Source organism: Azolla caroliniana, unplaced genomic scaffold (genome assembly GCF_043228905.1).
Source record: "Azolla caroliniana isolate FFs.n. ecotype wild unplaced genomic scaffold, voAzoCaro1.0.p SCAF_8, whole genome shotgun sequence".
Classification (NCBI taxonomy): domain Eukaryota; kingdom Viridiplantae; phylum Streptophyta; class Polypodiopsida; order Salviniales; family Salviniaceae; genus Azolla; species Azolla caroliniana.
In genome coordinates, this window is record NW_028230443.1 from 8285054 (window position 1) to 8307139 (window position 22086).

Sequence of the window (22086 nt, forward strand, 5' to 3'; positions counted from 1 at the left end):
ACTACATAAGAAAAGAAGAAGAAGCAAATGAAGATAGGACAGAAATGACGACAAGAAGAGAAGCGGGAAACGAAAGCAGAAAGAAGAAGAAAGAGATGAGGGATACACACAAGAGAGAGTGCAATAACAGACCACAACAATAACCTAGAGATAAAGACGAAATTGAAGCAGAAGATAGGACGAGAAGAAAAATAGAGAAAGGGGCATTCGAGGAGTTTTGAAAACCTGAGGGCATCCAAAGAATTTCAAAAAACATGATGGCATTGTCAAAATTTTAAGAAATCAAAGGGCACCTATGGAATTTCGAAAACTCATGAACCTAAAAGAAATGGACACGATCCACACACAACTCACAAGATAAAAGGAAGATACACATACACATAACGTTTTGGTGAAGTGTCTTAAGTGGACACCCTTTGTCGTAAGTTATCTCGCTGTAACACCCTTTGGTGAAGTGTCTTAAGTGGACACCCTTTGTTAGGTTGTTCTCCGGCCCTAAGGATTAACAAAGTTTTTGGCGACCACGATTCCTGCATAATCGTAGTGAACAACGGCGGGAATGGATGACTAGGCCAACAGACGACCCGGTTACAGAGAGAGCACGAAGACTTGTTGAACGGCGAAGGCGGCGAGAGGCTTTCCAACAAGCGGCGAAAGAAATCCGATCGAATTGATCATTTTCCAAAGTGATCCGGAAAGTGGCGGAGGAGTTGCTCCGTCTGAAACAAAACGCTTACCCGGACGAAGGAAGCAGCTTAAGCAGTCTCCGAGAAGCGGAATCCCTTCTCCAGGCCTTGGCCAAAAGAGATGGTGAATCTGAAGCGTTTTCGGCGCTGGAATCGGATTCAGAAGGGGGTTACAGCGCGCACACGAATATCGCAGCAGTAACGACACCCCAGGAGGACCGGAGGATGAGTAGTCGGATACATTACTGACACCGGAACTAGAATTGTCAGACCGGGAACCTCCGGCACTAGACGTGGAGCAACCTCCGGAGACGGAAGAGGACAAAGAAAGACCTCCGACACCGGAAGTCAAGCCGGCAACACCGAAGGAGGACCGACAAAGACCTCCGACTCCGACAGAGGACCAGCCACGACCTCTGACGCCGACAGAAGAGCAAGAAAGACCACCGACACCGCCAGCCCGCGCACCGACACCGGACGACGACATGTCGTTCCAGTACCCCAAGTATAGGGATGACCCGGACGCGGAGGCTCATGTTCATGCATTTCAACAAACATGGGAGGCGAACCATGTGTCACAACGGTTAACCGCGGCCGAAGAGGAACGATCTAAGATAGCCGCGTGACATTGGAAGGACCGGCCGCCAGATGGCACCGGACGCAGGACCCCAGCACCATCACCACCTTTGCGGACCTGAAAGCTAAATTCTTGCACTTCTTTCAGAAGGAGGTGAACCAGAGAGAAATGGTGGGCATATTTTATACCATCCGGTAGGACCCTGGGGAGAGCATTCCGCAGTTTGTCATCCGGTTTCAACGGATGCACAGTCAGCTTACCCGAACACCTCCAGAGGAAGAAACACGGGCGCTCCGGGAACCTCTACGTACGGTATGCACGGTCATCGACTTTCGCACAAGTACCGTCGACCAGATCATCGACTGGGTTAGAGAAATGGAGAAAACAAGCTCATGGCTAACAATGGGAGCACTCCAACGAGCGTTACCAACCGATGAGGATCTCCGGTTTCGACAGGCCATTCAATGCACAACATGCCTAAATGCCGGACACTCAGCACTAGAATGTACCATGCAGTCGCAATGTCTACTGTGTCATTCTAGGAACCACACAATGGAGTAGTGCGAGTACAATTTGTTGAATCGCCAAGCACCACTGGTTCGGCAAATCGAACCACGGAGTACCAAGGAGGAGGAAGAAGAACGTTGGAGGTGAGAAGTGTGATACCGACCGACACAGGATGTCCGGTACAGGGACAACTATGACCGATATGATAGATATGATCGGTACTGGGATCATAATGGACGGTATGAGAGATACAATCGGGACCAATCCCCCGGTTACAACCAACGACGGGAAGCCTACGGGAGACATGATGACCAGCCCCGTCAAGAGTATCGGAATAAAAAGAAACGCCATTTCAAGAAAAGGGGTTACCTACGAGAACCGGAGAAGGGTGCCTCAAGCAGCCAACCGGATCAAAGCCCCGCCGTTACCATAGGTCCTCCACCGGGGCCAGGAAACAACGCCGAATCCAACACTACCCGGAAAGCATATTGCTACTATTGCCGACAAGAAGGACATTATAGTAATCAATGTCCGGCAAAGAGCTATGATAAACAACCGGCGGTGAACATGGTAGTCACCGAAGTCACAGACCTACAACAGGTAACCACAAGATCGAAGGGTAAGGCAACAGAATGGGAGGCGCAAGAGGCCATCCGCAAGCAGGCAACGGAATGGGTAGAAAAGACGAATGCGCGAAACATGGCAGAGCTTGCGCAACAAAAGGAAAATACCGAAGAGCTCGCCGGCGGCAGTCAGCCAGAAAATGCAACATGGCAGGCATTGCAGGAATGCCAAATCACGTTTCCATTAGGACGGCTCCTGCAGCTAGTGCCTAGATTCACAGAAGGACTCAAGACAGGCATGACAGCAGGAGAAACACCACTGGCTCCAACATTCTTCTCAAATCCAGAGGAGGGACCGGCAGTAGTAGACACAAACAGTCCGGCAATCACAACCATCGTGAAGGGAAAGGAGTTACCCGAAACAGTAATAGATGGAGGATCCAGTGTCAATGTGATTAGCCTCTGAACGTGCAAAACCTTGGGAATCCAAGAGTGGGAACCATGCCCGTTCTGGCTGCGAATGGCGGATAGAAGCTCAGTGCGACCGACCGGCTTGATACGAGATTTGGAAGTAACGATCGGCGGCCACACATTTCGCATTTCGGCAGTAGTGCTACAACTACAGGCACAAGGAGCTTGCCCACTATTGTTGGGGCGGCTGTGGTTGAAAACGACGCACATTAAACAAAATTGGAAGAAGAATATAATCACCTTCCGGCGAGGAAAAACAAAAGTATGGGTACCGACACAACCACGGACGGGTACCGGGAAGGAATTGACACCCCTATATGCCGAATGCGTCAATATGATGGACGGATTAGCAGACGAAGAGGTAGATCAATATTTGCAAGATAATCTGAAGATCGTACCACTGTTCGAAATCAACGTAGCTGAAGCCGTATCACCATATATACTGCAACCAGACGGAGCCGATGAGGAACCAAATAAAGAAGTGATCTGGGAGCTACGGCAAGCACAGGAGGCGCTGGAAAGAGAAATGGCTGTATCACAACGGGTTAAAGCATCCCAACTCGAGGAGGTAAATCTAGGAACTACGGAAGAGGCGAGACCGGTGCACATCGCCAAGGAAATGACTCCGGAGAACAAAACGGCGATGATTACACTTCTCAAATAATTTCGGGACTTGTTTGCCTGGTCTTACGAGGATATGCGAGGGCTCGATCCTTAGCTATATCAGCATCAGATACATTTGAGCAAAGACGCCAAACCGGTAGCACAACGACGGTACCGGATGAATCCAAATTACGCCGCCAAAGTCAAGGAGGAAATCGACAAGTTGCTGAGGGTTGGCTTTATCCGCCCAGTAAAGAAATCTACATGGCTGAGCCCGATAGTAGTCGTACCAAAGAAAAACGGCAAAATTAGAGTTTGTGTCAACTACCATAAGCTTAATGCGGCGACGATAACAAATGCATTCCCACTCCCATTTACGGATAGAGTTTTGGACACAGTCGCTGGCCATGAGGTATACAGTTTCTTAGACGGATTCAGCGGATACAACCAGATCCAGATGCACCCCGATGACAAGGAGAAAACGGCTTTCGTCACCGAATGGGGAGTGTTTGTTGTCGTAGTAATGATGTTCGGACTAAAATCGGCGCTAGCAACGTTCTAGAGGATCATCATGGAAATATTCAGAGAGTTCATACCGGCATTCATGCAGGTGTTTCTGGATGACTTCGCCGTCTATAGCCGGGAAGGAGATCACTTTCAGCACCTCCAACTGTGTCTAGAGAAATGTCGGGCTTACCGGCTAACCTTGAATCTGGCAAAATGTGTATTCGGAGTGTCAAGCGGGGCGCTATTAGGACACATTGTGAGCAAGGAAGGAATTGTCGTGGACCCGGACAAAGTAAAAGCAATCTTGGAGGCACCGGCACCAACAACGGCCAAAGCATTAAGCCATTTCTTAGGTCAAATCTGGTGGCATAGCCGAATGCTCCGGTATATGGCGGACCTAGCTACACCACTACATGTTGTGGTACACCGAACACCGTGGACCGACACCGAAGACAAGGCGTACCGAGCACTCAAAGTACTATTGTCGCAAGCACCGGTAGTACAAACCCTGGATTGGGCTAAGGAGTTTCATGTGTCCGTGGATGCGTCCGACATTGCAATCGGAAGTTTGATGATGCAACTTACGAAGCCAAGGTGGTACCGGCCCGTATATTACGCAAGCCGAAAGTTATCCCAAGCCGAACGAAATTATTCCACCACGAAAAGGGAAGCTTTGGGCATGATCTACAGTGTGACAAAATTCAGACATTATTTGCTGGGAAGGAAATTTTCCTTCCACGTAGATCATTCGGCACTCCTCTATTTAGTTTCCAAAGCGTCACTAACCGGTAAGTTGGCACGGTGGACGTTACTGTTGCAGGAATTTGAGTTCGAAATATTCCACCGACCCGGCATACAGCACGCAGTCGCAGACTATTTGAGCCGGTTAGATTCCGGCGAGACTGGTGACGGAGTCCCGGACGAGTTTCCGGATGCTGAGCTATTTCGAGTCACCGCGGAAACGGCAACAGATGAAACGGTGGCACAAGAAGATAAATGGCTAACGAATATGCAACAATTTCTGAGCACCGGATTGCCTCTGGAGGAGATGAACTGAGACGAGAGGAAACACCTGGCGGTACAAAGTCGGCACTTCTGTTTAGTACGGGACACGCTATACCACAAAGGCGCGGACGGTATATGGCAACAGGCGGGGCGCAGCGACGAGAAGGATATAATACTACGAGAAGCACACTGCGGAGTCGCCGGAGGCCATTACGCCGGAGATGCTACGGCAAGGAAGATATGGCAGAGTGGCCTACGGTGGCCGACAACATTGAAAGACACGGTCCGGTACGCTAAAGAATGTGATCTATGTTAGCGAATGGGCCAGCCAACCGAACAAGCTAGGATGCCGCACCAGCCAGTATTGCCATTAGAACCATTTCAGAAATGGGGGCTGGATTTTGTGGGTCCATTTAAACCGCCAGCGATGCGAACCGGCAACCAATATGTAATTGTCGCTACGGATTACTACATGAAATGGGTAGAAGCCAAAGCCTTGCGCGACAACACCACGGCGTCGATGGCGAAATTCTTGTATGAATACATCTGGTGCAGGTATGGATGCCCGATCAAGCTAATAAGTGACCAAGGAGGGCACTTCCTCGGCCAAGTGGTGGAAAGCCTGACGTCGTTCTATGTCGTGGTGCATAAACAGAGCACGCCATACTATCCGCAAGCAAACGGGTTAGCCGAGTCGACAAACAAAATGCTACAGAATATCCTTCGGAAAATCGTCAACGAAAACCGGACAGAGTAGGATACGAAGTTGCACAACGCACTCTGGGCTTACCGGACAGCCTACAAAACAAACATCCAAACCACACCATTCCAGCTAGCATTCGGATTGGAGGTCGTCATGCCGGTAGAGTTCCAGGTCCCGAGCTTACGGATTCAGATTAGGGAACGGTTAAACGAAAAGGAATCGGAGGCAATTCGGTTAGCGGCTCTGTGTGAACTAGAAGAACACCGACTAGCGAGTATCATGCACCTGGAACTGGAGCAGCGGCGAAGAAAGGCGTTTGTGGATCGCCATCGAAAAGGAAATGAAAAGATGTTTGGAATCGGCAAGCCGGTACTAGTGTTCAAGACCCGAATGGGAAAGATGCCGGGGAAACCAAGCAATCGGCAACAACGAAGCCGGTAAGGGGGACAAAGAGTCGGCAGACGGGTTGGATAAGAGGACGGCAAACCGTCACAAGGCCGGCAAGATTCCTCATTCGGGTAAGGGTCCGATAGGACCGGAGGCGAGGCGAATTAACCTAACAATTGATAATCAAAAAAAAAAAAAAAAAATCGAAACGAATCAAAGAAATCATGCAAAGGAGTGGTGGGAACGGCCATGCAAACGAGGGGTAAAGAGGCACTTCAAAAAGGTACGAGGGGGCTATGAATAGGGCATTAAACCACCACCACATGGCACGTAATGCTATTATAGTACACGACCTGCACATGCGTAGGCTCGAAAAAGGCGCCAAGATGCAAAGAGAAACACCCCCCCCCCCATCAAGACCTTCTTCTTTCGCGAACCAAGGAGCACAGACGTAGACAAGCACTTGAAGATCATCAGAAGAGAGCCAACACACACAGAGCTTCCTCACACAGAGCCTCCTCACACAGAGCTTCCTCATACACAGCCCTCTACCAACGTTGTCTGACCTCGACGCAGACATGGACTGCCAGACTCTCTCTGAGGCTGCCAAGAAATGGCTACGACAACACGGATTGGAGGGGTTCCTCACAATCATGGAAGCACCAGCACATAGAGAAGTCGACAAGATCATCAAAGAAATTGACACCGAGCTGATCACGGAGGAAGCGATTCGTGCACTAACAGGCCTTCCGGAGGGAGGCATCTATACTATTGACAACCCTACCTCCGAACAGCTCATCAAATACTTCGGCGAGTATTCTCTGGCCAGCAAGGGCTACAGGACACAGGGCGGAGAAGATATGTTATTCCGAGAAATTTCCCGTGTACTCCATGAGTTCGGCCACGTATACCCTCGACCCCCCGTCATGCCTCAGAACCGAGCAAGCTTGATCATTGCAACATACGAAGGGGTCAAGGTGGATTGGCCGGTGTTGATCGCCGATGGATTATGTGCGGCTATTGACACCGTAAGAGGTAAGGAAGCCAAAGAAGGCCGCAAAATATGGCATGCGGTGGTGCAATGGCTCACCCTATTGGCGCCACCTATCGAGCCCGTCCAAACCAAGAAGTGGGGAAGAGCAACAGACGACACCCCGAAAATTGCTTCAAAACGACAGCAGTTGTTGGCCACCAAGACCACTAAGGGGAAGACAGCCGATACGGAGCAGGCGGCGAAGGAGCACGCCATCCGGAAGCAACCGACGGACACGCAGGAGGAGACACCGGCACGGCCCCTGAAGAGCACATTTCGCCGACCGGTGCAACAAAAAACGGACACCCTGGCGGCAAGAATGAATGCCGAGACTCATGAGGAGGAAACGGAGGAAGAACCTACGAAGCACCTCCAGCGCCGGCCGACGACGAGCACCGCAGAATCGGCCAAGAAGTGTTTGGACCCACAGAAGGATGGAACGCCTTTACCCCACATTGAGAATCCCACGCCAAGGGAGGAACCGGAACCGGTTCGGATGGAGCCGGTCTCAGAAGCCCCTGCACAACAAGCAATACCGGCAAGCCCCGAAACGCAAGCGTCGGTAAGGCATGTGCTACCTTCGTTAGCCGGTCAAGAACAAGTCGAAACACAACCGGAACCCGAACGGCAAAGTGGTCAGCAGGCAGAGCAGGAAGTGCAGCTCGACGCACTTAGGCAGGACCGGCCACTAGCAAGTGAACCCATTAGCCAACCCTCCGTGCAAACGCAACAACAGGGTACCAACAGCCAATGGCTCCGGTGGATAGGAGAGCAGGTTGCCGGAGTGATACTATATGTAGAGATGGAAGAACGAGCGCAGATGGAACGGTTGCTAGTCACAACCGATGAACTAGAGACGGCCCGGTCAAGGATCCAGTGCCTTGAACAAGACTTGGATCGGGTCACAGAAGACATGGCCAAAATGGCCTTAACCACAACACAGATCCAAGCACCGGTGACTCCGATGGATGTACAGAATAAAGAAACAACCACGCCTATACATACGAATAAGACCCCGGAGACAGAAACCGTCCTGGAGAAAGATGCGGAGCAAGCCCAAGAGCTTGCCGAATTAAGGGACGAACTTGCCGCACAAGAAGCACTATGGAGCCGTGAACGAGATTTGAAGAAAGCGGCAGAAGAGGAGCTAAGGAAGACTTCTAAAAACCTCCGCTGGGCAGAAGAAAATATGCGGAAAGGGCATCAAGCTTACGACTGGCTAAAGGAGGAAAAAGAAAAATTGATGTAGGAGAAGGACAAGTTGCGACGGATGGTAGAAACAGAAATCGAAAGGCTGAAAGAAGAACTCCGTCAACAAAAGGACCGGGAAGACCGCACTCGCCGGCAAATCAACCAGAGGCTGAAGTAGAAGATAGAGGACTTCGACCACCTGCACCGGAATTTTAAGAGCTTGGACACGGAGTATAAGCAACAACAGGAAAGAATGGCCGAGCTCCGACAGGAAGTTGATAGGGCCACAACGGCACTCGCCGACGAACGGGTTGAGAATACAAAGCTATTGGAGGAAGCGGCAAGGGACCGGATGGAGCTCCACAAGTAGCACAATGAAGAAAAGGAGAGGGCGACAATGGTGTTACAGAGGGTGCAAACAACCTGTCAAAGTCAATTGTCGCGTTATAGGGAGCAGGAGGCGCACACTGTCAGAATCATCAAGCAATTGAAAGAGGAGCGACAAGCCGCGGAGAACAAATCACAGATGGGAATGGAACAAATCTAGTGCATCCTCCGGGCGATGGCTAAACAAGACCAAACGCTTGATTGACGAGAGCTTCGTGTGATGCTGGACGAAATGGGCGCAGAATACGACTGAACTCCAGTTGCTCAGGGCGGACGCCGAAAACCGACGGAAGGAAGGTGACGACTGTTACATGCTCACATCGGAGGACTTCACCGCCATAAAGGATGAGCTGGCAGAAGATTTCACGGCTCTGGCGGATGAGCAATTGGTGCAGGTCCGACAACTCATAGCTCAACTGGACGACGATCAGATGGATGCTCAAATCCAGTTTGAGAGCTATGAGCGGTCCAGGCTTAGGGAAGAAAAAGCAAGGCAGGCGGCAATGGTCAACCTCAGTGATGAGGAACCGTCGCCGGTACAATGACCAGACGGAGACTAGGTCGGGGTAAGTCAACCAGAGACAACTCCGATGGAGGAAACAATGAAGGAAACGCCGGTGCTAGAAAGAAAGAAAGAAAGATGTATTAACGTCTTCTAAGGCCAAATTTGGCCCATGAGACAATTGGTTTACAACAATAGAGTATTTATCCAGTCATCATAACTAAAAATAAAATTAAGTAAAAAAAAATAGAACTTAAACTAAAAGAGTTCTAGTAGTGTACAATATGTAGTATACTCGAAAGTGACTATACACTAAGCCTAATTTTATTTCCACCCAAGCCTCTCGAAAAGAAATGGGGGGTCAAAGGGTCTTGATGTGGGTTCCAATGTAGAGAGTGCCCTAGCCATGGCTTCTAGGCGGTGTAGCTCACGTTCCCTTATTTTTAATATTGCTTCCACATCACGTTGAGTTGTTTTGAAACCCGGCACCCGAGGACGTCTGGTTCTTCTCTGGTTTTCTGCCTCATCAATGGAAAGGCCGGGTGGTGCAAGTGTATCGACATTCGTTGTCTCCTCAGGTTCCTGAAAAACTGCATTTGTTACATGTTCGTGATCATTAGCAACATTATTGTCAACATTTTGTAATTTATTCTCTCTGTGTTGTTTTAGCTCTAGAATGTATTTGCCTAATTTATTTATATCTAGAGTATCTAATAGTTTGGGGAGGGTGGGAGACGGACCAAGTATGTCTTGGTATTTTGCCCTTATCTCGGCATAGGTTGGACACTTGCATGTAAAGTGGTACTCATCCTCTATCTCTATGTGACATAACCTACATATCCTTTCCTCCCTAGGGACTCCACTAGTACGGCCATTTTCAATCTCAAGTTGGTGAGACGATATTCTAAGTTGTCCAATGGAAACCCTTAGTGCATGTGGTAAGAATACATCTAGATATTTTGGCCGTGTGATAAAACCTAACTCAGAGAAGTGCATGAAGTGTTTCTTATAGTACGACATTTTAGATGGGAGTGGCTCTAGTGGGGTGATCCATTTACACCGAGTGTAAATTTGCCATATTTCTTGGCGTATTACTTTATTGCGGTTCTCATGAGAGATTAAGGTGTTATCACTCGTGTGGTTGTACCTAAGGGGAGGTAGGTTATTAATGTCTAGACCATTCGTGAGAAGCCAAGTCACCATCATGCCATACCATGAGCTAGTATAGCCGGACTCATACAATGATCGAGAGGCCTTAAAGGCTTGATGAGATATTCTATCATGTGGTTGGCTATGTATCCTATCAATAAAGACTACAAGTTGAAAAAGTGCCTCTACTAGCATTGGGGGTAACGTGAACTCGGCCCTAATAATGTCATGTGGTACAGTCGATTTGCTTCGGAGTTGGCGTGATAGCATCATCACCAATGGTCTCTCTAATTGCGTCCACATGAAGGATGGTAATCCTGGAGCCCAAACCGCTGATGCATACATGAGGGAGGGGGTCACTAATGAGTCAAAGAGCCACCCTTTAGTCCGTGGCTCTTGAAAGTGTGCTTGGTGGCATTGTCTCTCTAGGAGTGAGAGGGATACATGTCCTCTCGTGAGTCTATCCTTCGCTGCCTGTGTCATCGAAAATTTACCTGAGTGGGCACTAAAAGTGACTCCGAGATATACGTACGATCCAACCACCTCGACTGGGCTATGGGAGATAGTTAGTTGACACTTGGCTCTAACTTGGGCCGATGTGTGGAAGATAAGGACTTTCGTTTTCCCTAGATTCACTACCAATCCTCGTTGTACACAAAAGTCATCTAAGGCATTGAGGTGCCTCTGTAGGTCGTGTTCGGATTCAGAGAGCAAAACTATGTCATCCGCATAGAGCAAGATACGAACCTGCGTATCCCCAAGGACCACTCCGGTGCCTCCCTCACGAGCAATAAAATATGTGATCTCATCAATGTAGATCCCAAAAAGCGTCGGTGATAGGGGGCAACCATCGGAGTCGCAGCCAGAGTCGCAGCCACAAACGGAGAAGCAACCCCAGCCACAATCGGAGCAGCCGTAGCAGCAACAATAGCCACAACAGATTCTCCTAGAACCACTGGAGACCCTGGAGCAAAGCATCCTGGATATCTTGGACGAAGAGTAAGGGGCCGGTGTGGGATTCGACGTACAAGGTACTATCCCACGGGCGTGCCATGTGTTACCCGGCCGACAAAGGAGCTAAGGACGACAAAGACCAGGGTGTGAAAAGGGGAATTGTTATTTAGGAATCTGTTCAAATTACTAGTCTTAATATATAGATTAATATATGAGAAGATGTGGATGGACGGACCAGAATTAGTATGCCGATCCGGATCCGGACCGATCCCGAATAGGTGCGGTTGGCACCATTTTGTACTTCGCGTCGGTGACCTATATAAAGGCCCGGTTATAATGTAGTCATTAACGGAGAGTAATATAAACCTTTTGTTTAATCATTGAGTATTGTTCACCGTTCTGTGCTTATTGTATATCTTATGCGTGTTAATGATGTATTTCTAAGTAACCGATTAAGGTCCAATTAACCGTTGTGTTGTAAGTTATCTCGTTGTAACACCCTTTGGTGAAGTGTCTTAAGTGGACACCCTGTGTTAGGCTATTGTCCGGACCTAAGGATTAACACACAACCTCCGCAAAGCTTGTGTTATCGTTGATTGGATCCTGTTGGGATTACGGTCCCTTTCGGATGGGATGGTCGGATGCCCGAAGATGAATGCCGACAAGCCCGGTTGCGGTTTCGGAACCGGATGATGAAGACCCCGGCTTCGGAGCCGGATGAAGAATGTACCCGGAGAGAGATCCGGATGCAGGGACATATCTGTGAATATGTTTGCCAAGGGCCCTTGAGGCTATAGTTGTAAATAGCCCTAAAGTCATATGTGTATAAATATGACTTAGGGCAAACAGTTTTATAGTTGCTACTCATTTTTCTGTTTTTCCACTCAAGAGGAGTGAAGAGAGAGCAGCCGTGAGAGAGATAGAGCGTGAGAGAGGAAGAGGTCGATGCCTCTGTGTAATACCGCCGCCTGTGGCGAGGATAGCGAGCTCAGGGTCGTCGCCTTGCAGCTCGCCATTATATATTTCTCTGTGCATAGTTTTGGTTTGGAGTCTTGCACTCCCGTGGTTTTTCCCGTATAGGGTTTTCCACGTTAACCCCTGTGTTATCGTGTCTTTCTCTGTATTTCCCATTTTCTGCAACAACGATTCGTGTGTTTCCTCGGTTGTGGCCGAGTGGTGAAGGTGAATCGGAGCGTCGATTCTCAACAAACTGGTATCAGAGCGAGCTGCTGCAGAAAATGGAAGGCGGCGGCAGCGGGCAGCCGGGGATGATGGTGCTGAATGCGCAGAATTACGCCGACTGGAAGATCAAGATGGAGGATCTTCTGATTGTTCGGGACCTGTACGAACCGATTGACAGGTCGAAAATACCGAAGGGGGTACTTGAGTCGGAATGGAGGCTTCTGAACCGGAAAGCCGTTGCAACCATTCGGCAATACGTCGACGTGAGTGTTCTACAACATGTGGCGAACGACACCAACGCATATGAGATGTGGCGGAAGCTGTCGGGCCTCTACGAGAGGAAGAATGCGTTGAACCGGACCTCCCTGATGAGGAAGATAGTGAACCTTAAGTACCGGGACGGCGAGAGTATGGTGGAACACGTAAGCACGTTCATGGGATTCGTGAACCAGCTTGTGGCGATCAAGTTCCCGTTGGAGGATGCAATGCAAGCCATCATATTGATGTGTACATTGCCGGAAAGCTGGGAGAACTTGGTGGTGACTCTCAGCACCTCCTGCACCGAAGATAACTTGTCTTTACAAACGGTAAAGACAAGCATTTTGAACGAAGAAGCGCGTCGGAGAGATAAAGAACCGGCCTCCGATCCGAAGATGCTACTTGCCGAATCGGATCGGGGAAGACAACGGAACCGGAGTCCGCAAAGACGGGAGAAGTCGGGGACCCGGTCGCAGTCAAGAGGAAGGCCCACATGCTTCCACTGTGGGAAGCCGGGGCACTTCTGAAAGAATTGTCGGCATTACCGAAAAGACAGCGGAGCCGACGACACCGATTCGAAGAAGTTTTCGGATCGGAACGGTGCTTACCGGGGAGCCACGGACCGGAATGGTTCGGATCGGCGAGGGCAGGACCGGAAAGGAACGACGGCACTCGCGGCAAGTGAAGAGGAAATCATGCTCATCACCGAAGAAGGTGAACTAAACATTGCCGGCGATGAGACGACCTGGGTGGTCGATTCCGGAGCATCGTTCCACCTGACCCCGGAGAGAAGATACTTCTCATCCTACACAGTCGGTGAGCATGGCTGTGTTCGGATGGGAAATGAAGGTACGTGCCGGATTGCCGGCATAGGAGACGTGTGGTTGACAACCTCGACCGGATGCAAAATGCTGCTGAAGGATGTCCGACACGTTCCGGAGGTTCGATTGAACCTGATTTCGGCCGGGAGGCTAGACGATGAAGGCTACACAGGTAGCATCCGGAACGGCGTAATGAAGTTCAGCAAGGGGAGCCTGATAGTGGCTCGGGCCCGGAAAGTCAACACACTGTACCTTATGAATGCCTGGTTGTGTCCAGATGAGTTGAACGTGGCAGCCGACACTGCCGGTGAGTTGTGGCACAAGAGACTGTGGCACATGAGTGAGAAGGGGATGAAGAGGCTTGCAGAAGACAACCTTATTCCAGTGAAGCATGTGCACCTGGAGAAGTGCACCGATTGCCTGGCTGGTAAGCAGCACCGAACCTCTTTCCACTCAAGGCCACCGACGAGACGTAGCGCACCATTGGAGTTGGTGCACACTGATGTGTGTCAGGTAGAAACGAAGTCATATGGCGGAGCCCAGTACTTCGTAACATTCATTGATGATCACAGCCGGAAGCTGTGGACGGCACCGTTGAAGACAAAGGACCAAGTGTTGTGCGTTTTCAAAGAACTCCACGCGAGAGTGGAAAGGGAATCCGGCAAGAAGCTGAAAGCGATACGAGCGGATAACGGAGGAGAATACCGAGGGCAATTTGAGGAGTATTGCCGTTCGATGGGAATCCGGCTCGAGTTTACTGTGCCGAAGACGCCGGAACTGAACGGGCTGGCCGAGAGGATGAACCGGACCATAATGGAGAGGGTCCGGAGTATGCTGGCACATGCGAAATTACCCAAGGGATTTTGGGCTGAGGCAATGTCGACGGCGACATATGTGATAAATAGATCACCCTCAGTACCCCTGGATGGAGACACGCCACAGAGAGTGTGGACCGGTAAGGAAGTGTCCTACCGGCATCTGAAGGTATTCGGGTGTCTCGCATATGTGCATGTGGCAAAGGACCGGAGAGGAAAGCTAGATCCAAAGACCCGGCCATGCATATTCCTCGGTTACGGCGACGACGAGTTCGGCTACCGAGTATGGGACCCGGTCGACAAGAAGATATTCAGGAGTCGAGATATCATCTTCATGGAGGACAAGACACTCGCCGACTGGGAGTCGGAGAAGAAGATGAAGAGCTCCAAGTCGACCGGTGAGGATCAACTCTACGAGGAGCAGTCCCGACCGGCAAGGGACCGGTTAACACTCGAAGATCCGGCCGAAGACGGTGAAGAAACAGAACCGGCCGAAGAAGATGAAAATGATACCGGAACCGGCCCCGATCCCGAAATGGATTCGGATGAAGAAGAATCGGAAGAACCGGTTACCGAAGCTCCGGAACGGAGATATCCTCTAAGAGAGAGAAGGGCCCCCCGGAGATTTCCGGAACCAGAGCACGTGCTGCTAACCGACGAGGGGGAGCCGGAGAGCTTTGAAGAAGCTAAACTTGACACCCATAGCCGCAGGTGGCTAAGTGCCATGCAGGAGGAGATGGATTCCCTGCATGAGAACCACACATATGAACTTGTGGAGTTGCCGAAAGGAAAACGGGCACTCCGTAACAAGTGGGTGTTCAAGCTGAAACCGGGAGATGCCGGAAACCCCCCGAGATACAAAGCCAGGATCGTGGTGAAGGGGTTTCAGCAGAAGAAGGGCGTCGACTTCGACGAGATATTTGCCCCGGTAGTGAAGATGACCTCCATCCGGACGGTGCTGAGCATAGCGGCAAGCATGGACCTCGAGGTAGAACAGATGGACGTGAAGACGGCATTCCTTCACGGTGACCTCGAAGAAGAGATCTACATGCTGCAACCGGAAGGATTCGAGAAGAAAGGGAAGGAGCACCTGGTATGCCGGTTGAAGAAGAGCCTTTACGGACTGAAGCAGGCTCCCCGGCAGTGGTACCGGAAGTTCGACTCCTTCATGACCGACGAAGGGTACCACAAAACGCAGTCTGATCACTACGTGTTTGTGAAGAAGTTCGAAGGAGGAGACTTTCTAATACTCCTCCTGTACGTGGACGACATGTTGATCGTCGGACGGGACCAGGTCAAGATACGGATGCTGAAGAAGGCTCTCCACCGAACCTTCTCAATGAAAGACCTGGGTCCGGCGAGGCAAATACTAGGGATGCACATCATCCGGGACCGGAAGAAGAAGCAGCTGTGGTTGTCACAGGAGAAGTACGTAACAAAGGTGCTTCATCGGTTCAACATGTCGGAAGCAAGACCGGTCGGGTCAACACTCCCGACAAACTGCAAGCTGTCCAGCAAGCAAAGCCCCAAGACAAAGGCTGAGAAGGAGGACATGATGAAAGTACCATATGCCTCTGCCATCGGGAGCTTGATGTACGCAATGGTGTGTACCCGACCGGACATAGGATATGCAGTCGGAGTGGTGAGTCGGTACATGAGCAATCCCGGCAAAGAGCATTGGAACGCGGCCAAGTGGATACTCCGATACCTGAAGGGCACAGCAAACGTGTGCCTCCGATTCGGCTCCGGTAAACCCGAACTCGACGGCTTCACCGATTCGGATATGTCGGCTGATGCAGATACCAGCCGGTCCACATCAGGGTATGTGATGACGTATGCAGGGGGAGCTGTTTCCTGGCAGTCGAGGCTGCAGAAGACGGTTGCATTGTCAACCACGGAGGCGGAGTACATGGCGGCTGTTGAAGCCGGCAAGGAAATAATATGGATGAAGGACTTCATTGGAGAGCTCGGTATCCGGCAGGAGGAGTATCGACTCTACTGCGACAGTCAGAGTGCAATCCACCTTGCGAAGAACGCGGCCTATCACTCCCGGACGAAGCACATCCAGCGAAGATATCACTGGATCCGGGAAAGGATAGAAGACAAGGAGTTCGTGCTGACGAAGATCCACACGGACGAGAACGGGTCGGATATGCTGACCAAGGTGCTCACACCCGACAAGCTGGAAGCATGCCGGAAGAGGATCGGATTGGAGAGACATCCCATGCCGAAGTGAAGGGGGAGTTTGTTGGGATTACGGTCCCTTTCGGATGGGATGGTCGGATGCCCGAAGATGAATGCCGACAAGCCCGGTTGCGGTTTCGGAACCGGATGATGAAGACCCCGGCTTCGGAGCCGGATGAAGAATGTACCCGGAGAGAGATCCGGATGCGGGGACATATCTGTGAATATGTTTGCCAAGGGCCCTTGAGGCTATAGTTGTAAATAGCCCTAAAGTCATATGTGTATAAATATGACTTAGGGCAAACAGTTTTATAGTTGCTACTCATTTTTCTGTTTTTCCACTCAAGAGGAGTGAAGAGAGAGCAGCCGTGAGAGAGATAGAGCGTGAGAGAGGAAGAGGTCGACGCCTCTGTGTAATACCGCCGCCTGTGGCGAGGATAGCGAGCTCAGGGTCGTCGCCTTGCAGCTCGCCATTATATATTTCTCTGTGCATAGTTTTGGTTTGGAGTCTTGCACTCCCGTGGTTTTTCCCGTATAGGGTTTTCCACGTTAACCCCTGTGTTATCGTGTCTTTCTCTGTATTTCCCATTTTCTGCAACAACGATTCGTGTGTTTCCTCGGTTGTGGCCGAGTGGTGAAGGTGAATCGGAGCGTCGATTCTCAACAGATCCGACCATTCGGTTACTCGTCGCACATTCTGATAACACAAGCTTTGCGAAGGTTGTGTGCGACAACTATGAGGATCTTGTCGAAGAGAAGAGGAAAAGAACCGGTGAAGAAGATGGCACCTCAAAGCATCACAATACAAGGAATGCAGGGAAAGAAGGACAAGCCCAACCTACGCCACGAAAAGAGATAGGAGAAACAAGCATGAAGCCCGGTGGATCGAACCAACCTTCTCGGATGGAAGTCAATGAATCTGTGAAGAAAGGAAAGGAACGAGTGGTGCCGACTTACCAGCTAAGGTCGGACATAGAACAAACAACCAACTTGCGGAAGGTCCTTGAGGAGAAGGTTTTAGACAGTCATGTCGACCTTGCTTTGAGAGACCTACTTGGGATCGCTAAGAAGGAGTTCCACGATACTATCGTGGACTTGATTAAGCGGAAGCGGCAACAATCGGATGAAGAAGAGGTGAAAACAAGTGCCATAACCATGGCAAGATCCAAAGAGGAGGAGGAAGAAGAAGTGATGGCGGACAACCATTACTCTCGGCCTCATTGGGCAAGAGCGACAACGGAGACGCCGGTGAAGATCGGAGAGAAGAAGGAGACCGTGGTAGCCTTGATTGACCATGGTTCGGAGATCAACCTCATGTCGACCAAATTCTACAAGAAAGGAAGATGGCCGATCAACACAAACCACGGATGGAAGATACGAGCGGCAACAAAGGCCACGGAAGATTTGTATGGAGCTTGCCCCAATGTTAAAGTCACAATCGGAGATGTGGAGATGGATCAACACTTCTTCGTGCAAGACTCGGCTTCACATCCCGTCATCCTAGGACAACCATATATCACATCGCCCCGGATGGAGACTAAGGTGTTCGATGATGGAGCGGCCTTCGCGCGAGTCAAGAGCCTTGACAACCAAAGATCTGTTCAATTCCTTACGGTGCGGGCTAATCACGAAAGGAACCGAGATAGCCTTGGAGGCGAATCCTCGGATTTTTAGAGCGGACTATTGAAGCGTGGGACACAAATAGTTCGAGCAATCATAAGTCCCCACAAGGAAGCGAAATAAGTGGATCGCAAGGAGAAGCAACATGTGTGACACCTAGTGGCGCATGTAAACTAACACTACTCAACAAGAAGGACAAGCATCGGATACAAGACTTCGAGAAGATGCTGAAAGAAGAAAGCATAATCGAAGAAGAAGAATTCATGTCTCATATTCTAGAGGAAGCCTCATTTAACGACACCATTGGCGAAATCGAGGAAGTCATGGACTTGAGCTACCCTCACGATCAAAATGTGATTTCGGTTAACTCTATCAACATGTACGCTATCATCGATGAATATCATCGAGGCATCTTGATGGAGGAAGCTGAAGTCAACACAAAATATAAAACGGTGGATAAGAAGATCAAGCCAGTTGCGGTTCCGCTACCGGAAGATAGCTGGTAGAAGATGAAGGAAGTTGCTAATGATCCGAGCTTAAGGGATCCAAAGGCAATAGGTCATGACTTCACCAAAGAGACAAAAGGAAAGCTACAAGTTGGAAGGGAAGATTTCCTTCTCCCCGAAGAGGAGAGAATGTTCCGCGGAATGCTTGAGAGACATGGGAAAGCCTTTGCCTTCTCTCCACAAGAGATCGGATGTGCCGACCCGAAGATGATATAGCCGATGGTGATTTTTACGGTGCCGCATGTACCTTGGAACCTCAACCTGATACCGGTTCCAAGAGCTCACATTCCAAAGTTGATTGAGCTTCTAAAGGAAAAGGTTAGGATGGGAATTCTTGAGCCATCCAATGCTCCCTACTCTAATAGATGGTTTACGGTGCCGAAGAAGAATGGGTCCTTATGCTTTATACAAGATCTCCAACCTGTCGACAAGGTGACGATCCGAAATGCCGGAATTGGTCCAAGCATGGATGAATTTGCCGAAGCCTTCGCGGGAAGATCGATCTATTCCATTGGTGATCTCTACTCAGGTTATGATCAATTTCAATTGGTCGTCGATAGTAGAGATATAACGACAATGAGGACGCCGATCGGGTTGGTAAGGATGTGCACCTTACCCCAAGGTGCGACAAATTCCGTAGCCCACATGGTGAATGCCATGAACAAAGTGTTGAGGGATTGTATCCCTGATATCACAATGCCCTTCTTAGACGACATTCCAATCAAAGGATGCTTGGTGGAAGAAAAAGATGAATCGAAAGATGACGATGGTTGCCGAAGATTCGTCATCGATCATATAAAGGATAGCGAGAAGGTGTTGCAAAAGCTTGAGGATGCGAATCTCACGTTTTCGGGAGAGAAGTCTGCATTCGGTCAACCAGAAATATTGGTAGTAGGACACTTATGTGGGTCTTATGGCCGGAAGCCATCTCCATCCAAGGTGAACGTTATTCAAGAGATGAAAGAAGAATGCGTGTCTCAAACGAAGGTGCGAAGATTCTTGGGAGCATGTGCATTCTATCACATATGGATTCCACATTATGCCCATGTCGTTGAACCATTGTATGGACTATTAAAGAAAAGGAAGAAGTTTGAATGGGAAGATGAGCATACCTACGCGATTCGAAAGCTAAAGAAACTATTATTGGAAGCTCCAGCACTGTGCAAAGCCGACTACACCGATGGTACTCCGATATATGTGACGGTGGATACGAGCCCAACAGGAATTGGATGGGTGATGACAAAGAAAAGAATCGGTATGCAATCTGATTCGATGTGAAGGTGTTAACCGAAAGACAAAGGAAGTATGCTCAAGTAAAGAGAGAGCTATGGGGAATAGTATCCGCGATTAAAACCGACCGTGACTACCTTATAGGAACAGAGGTCATAATCGAAATCGACTGTCTACCTATTCTCGAAATGATATCCGGTTGTACTACACCGGATACTGCTATGCTGCAATGGATTGCCAATATCAAGTCCCTCAACCCCGAGATTCGGCATATAAATGGGAAGCATAATGTGGTGGCCGATATGTTGTCAAGGGCGAGGTATCAGGGTGAAGAAGATTTGCACTCCAACAAAGAGGATGTTGGCCTAAACTTCTTTATGGTTTCTTGTGCTCAGGTGCTAACAGTGTTCAAAGTAGAAGATTATGAGGGTGAATTCATCGAAATTGGCAAATACTTAAGCTCTCTTACAAAAGATGAATCATGGTCAAAGGAAGACTTCTACCGAATTAGGAAGAAGGCCTACAAGTTCTTCCTCAAAGAAGGACATCTATGGAAGATTCCGAAGAAGAAGAATGGAACTCCACTTCGAGTGGTGTGCAAGAAACAGGATCAACAAACACTAATTGCTGAATTTCATGATACTGTGTGGGCAGGTCATCGTGGTATATGGGCAACATTTGCAAAGCTCAAGAGAAGTATTGGTGGTCGGGTGTTTACAAAGATGTAGCAAGCTATATTGAAACATGTGAGCAATGCCAATTATACTCGAATATTCAACATAGGGATGAACTTCATCCGACATATCCATTATCAATGCACTATAAGTGGTGGGTAGACATAGTGGTTATGCCAATGGGATTGGGGCAAATGAAATATCTCGTGCTAGCAAGAGAGGATCTCACCAACCAAGTAGAAGGACGGGCGCTAAGGAATAAAACAACTTCGGCGGTTTGTAGGTTTCTCCTTGAAGATGTTATTTGTCGATACGGATGTGTCGGCAAAATAGTGGCCGATAGAGGAGAATTAGATGCGAATGAAGCTAAAGAGTTCTTTTCAAGAATTGGCGTCAAATTATCGCTCACCATGGCATACAACCCGGACGCAAATGGGAACGTGGAACGAGGACATAATCCAATTGTAAAAGCTCTAGCAAAGGCTTGCGACGGCAAGATGGGAAATTGGCCACGATTACTACCTTATGCATTGTGGGCAGATAGAACTACACATAGCATGACTACGGGATATATGCCCGCCGAACTCATATTAGGACAAAAACCAATAATGCCTATTGAGCAAAGTGTTGCTTCGTGGACGTCTTTGCCATGGCAAGAGGAAATGAGTCGAGAAGACTTGCTAGCCACGAGGATTCAACAATTAGAACGAAGGCCCGAAGATGTCCAGTTGACAATAGAATGGTTGCGCCAAGCTCGATTGAAGAACAAGGAGAATTTTGATAGAAAGCATCGTCTTCGACAAAGAAAAATTGAAGAAGGAGATTGGGTTCTTGTCTATGATAGTAGTCTCGATAATCAATATAGCACTACTCGAAAGTTCACAAAACGATGGTTTGGCCCGTATATGGTCAAGAAAATAGAAAGCAATGCAACCTATTTTTTAGCGGAGTTAGATGGAACTCGACTTGCTTTGCCAATAGCAGGGAAGAGGATCAAGATCTTTAAGAGAAGAGAAGCCCCAAATCTTGAGATCGAAAATCTAGATGATGTATCCTCGAACATCGAGGTTGAAGAAGAGTAATTAAAAAAGAGGAACCTCACCACAATTGGCACATACCGGTGGATGTGCAGGTTTGGTGGGGGTGAATGTCGTGTGGTTTTTCACACACGATATGAAAACTAGTAAAATAATTATTTACGATTAGCTTAATATATGGATATGGAAAGATAGATGTGTTCAAGAGCTTTATAGCATATTTTACTACGCATAAAACGGATAAACAAGTATCAAGTTATGTGAGTGTGAAGTTTCAAGAAAAGAAAAGAAAATACAAAACTGTGAGATATCCCACATAGATAAGACAACATTGGAACCCAGAATATATAAGGGAAACCAAAACATATTCATTCTATCAGTGTGTGGAGCATAGAATGTTCAAGGTGACTTGGGCTACACTATGTGGTGGAAGTTTTCGAATGTACGTCTTCGGATGTATGTCTTCGTATGTATGCCCGTGTGCAAGTTTCGGGCGTATGTGTGGACATTTCAGATGGACGTGTATGTGCGGAC

The 22086-nt window shown here is 49.0% G+C and overlaps 1 protein-coding gene across 1 annotated transcript; it reads left to right on the plus strand.

Annotated features, from left to right (window-relative positions):
* The first annotated feature begins 20925 nt into the window (after positions 1-20925).
* On the plus strand, positions 20926-21597 carry LOC147860961 (uncharacterized). The gene has a single exon (XM_087323899.1). It carries the CDS (start codon positions 20926-20928, stop codon positions 21595-21597), a length of 672 nt encoding a protein of 223 aa, XP_087180025.1.
* Positions 21598-22086: the final 489 nt, after the last annotated feature.

Bases quoted from the DNA above. Each gene is read 5' to 3' on its own strand.
- LOC147860961 (XM_087323899.1), top strand. From the start codon at position 20,926: ATGGCATACAACCCGGACGCAAATGGGAACGTGGAACGAGGACATAAT.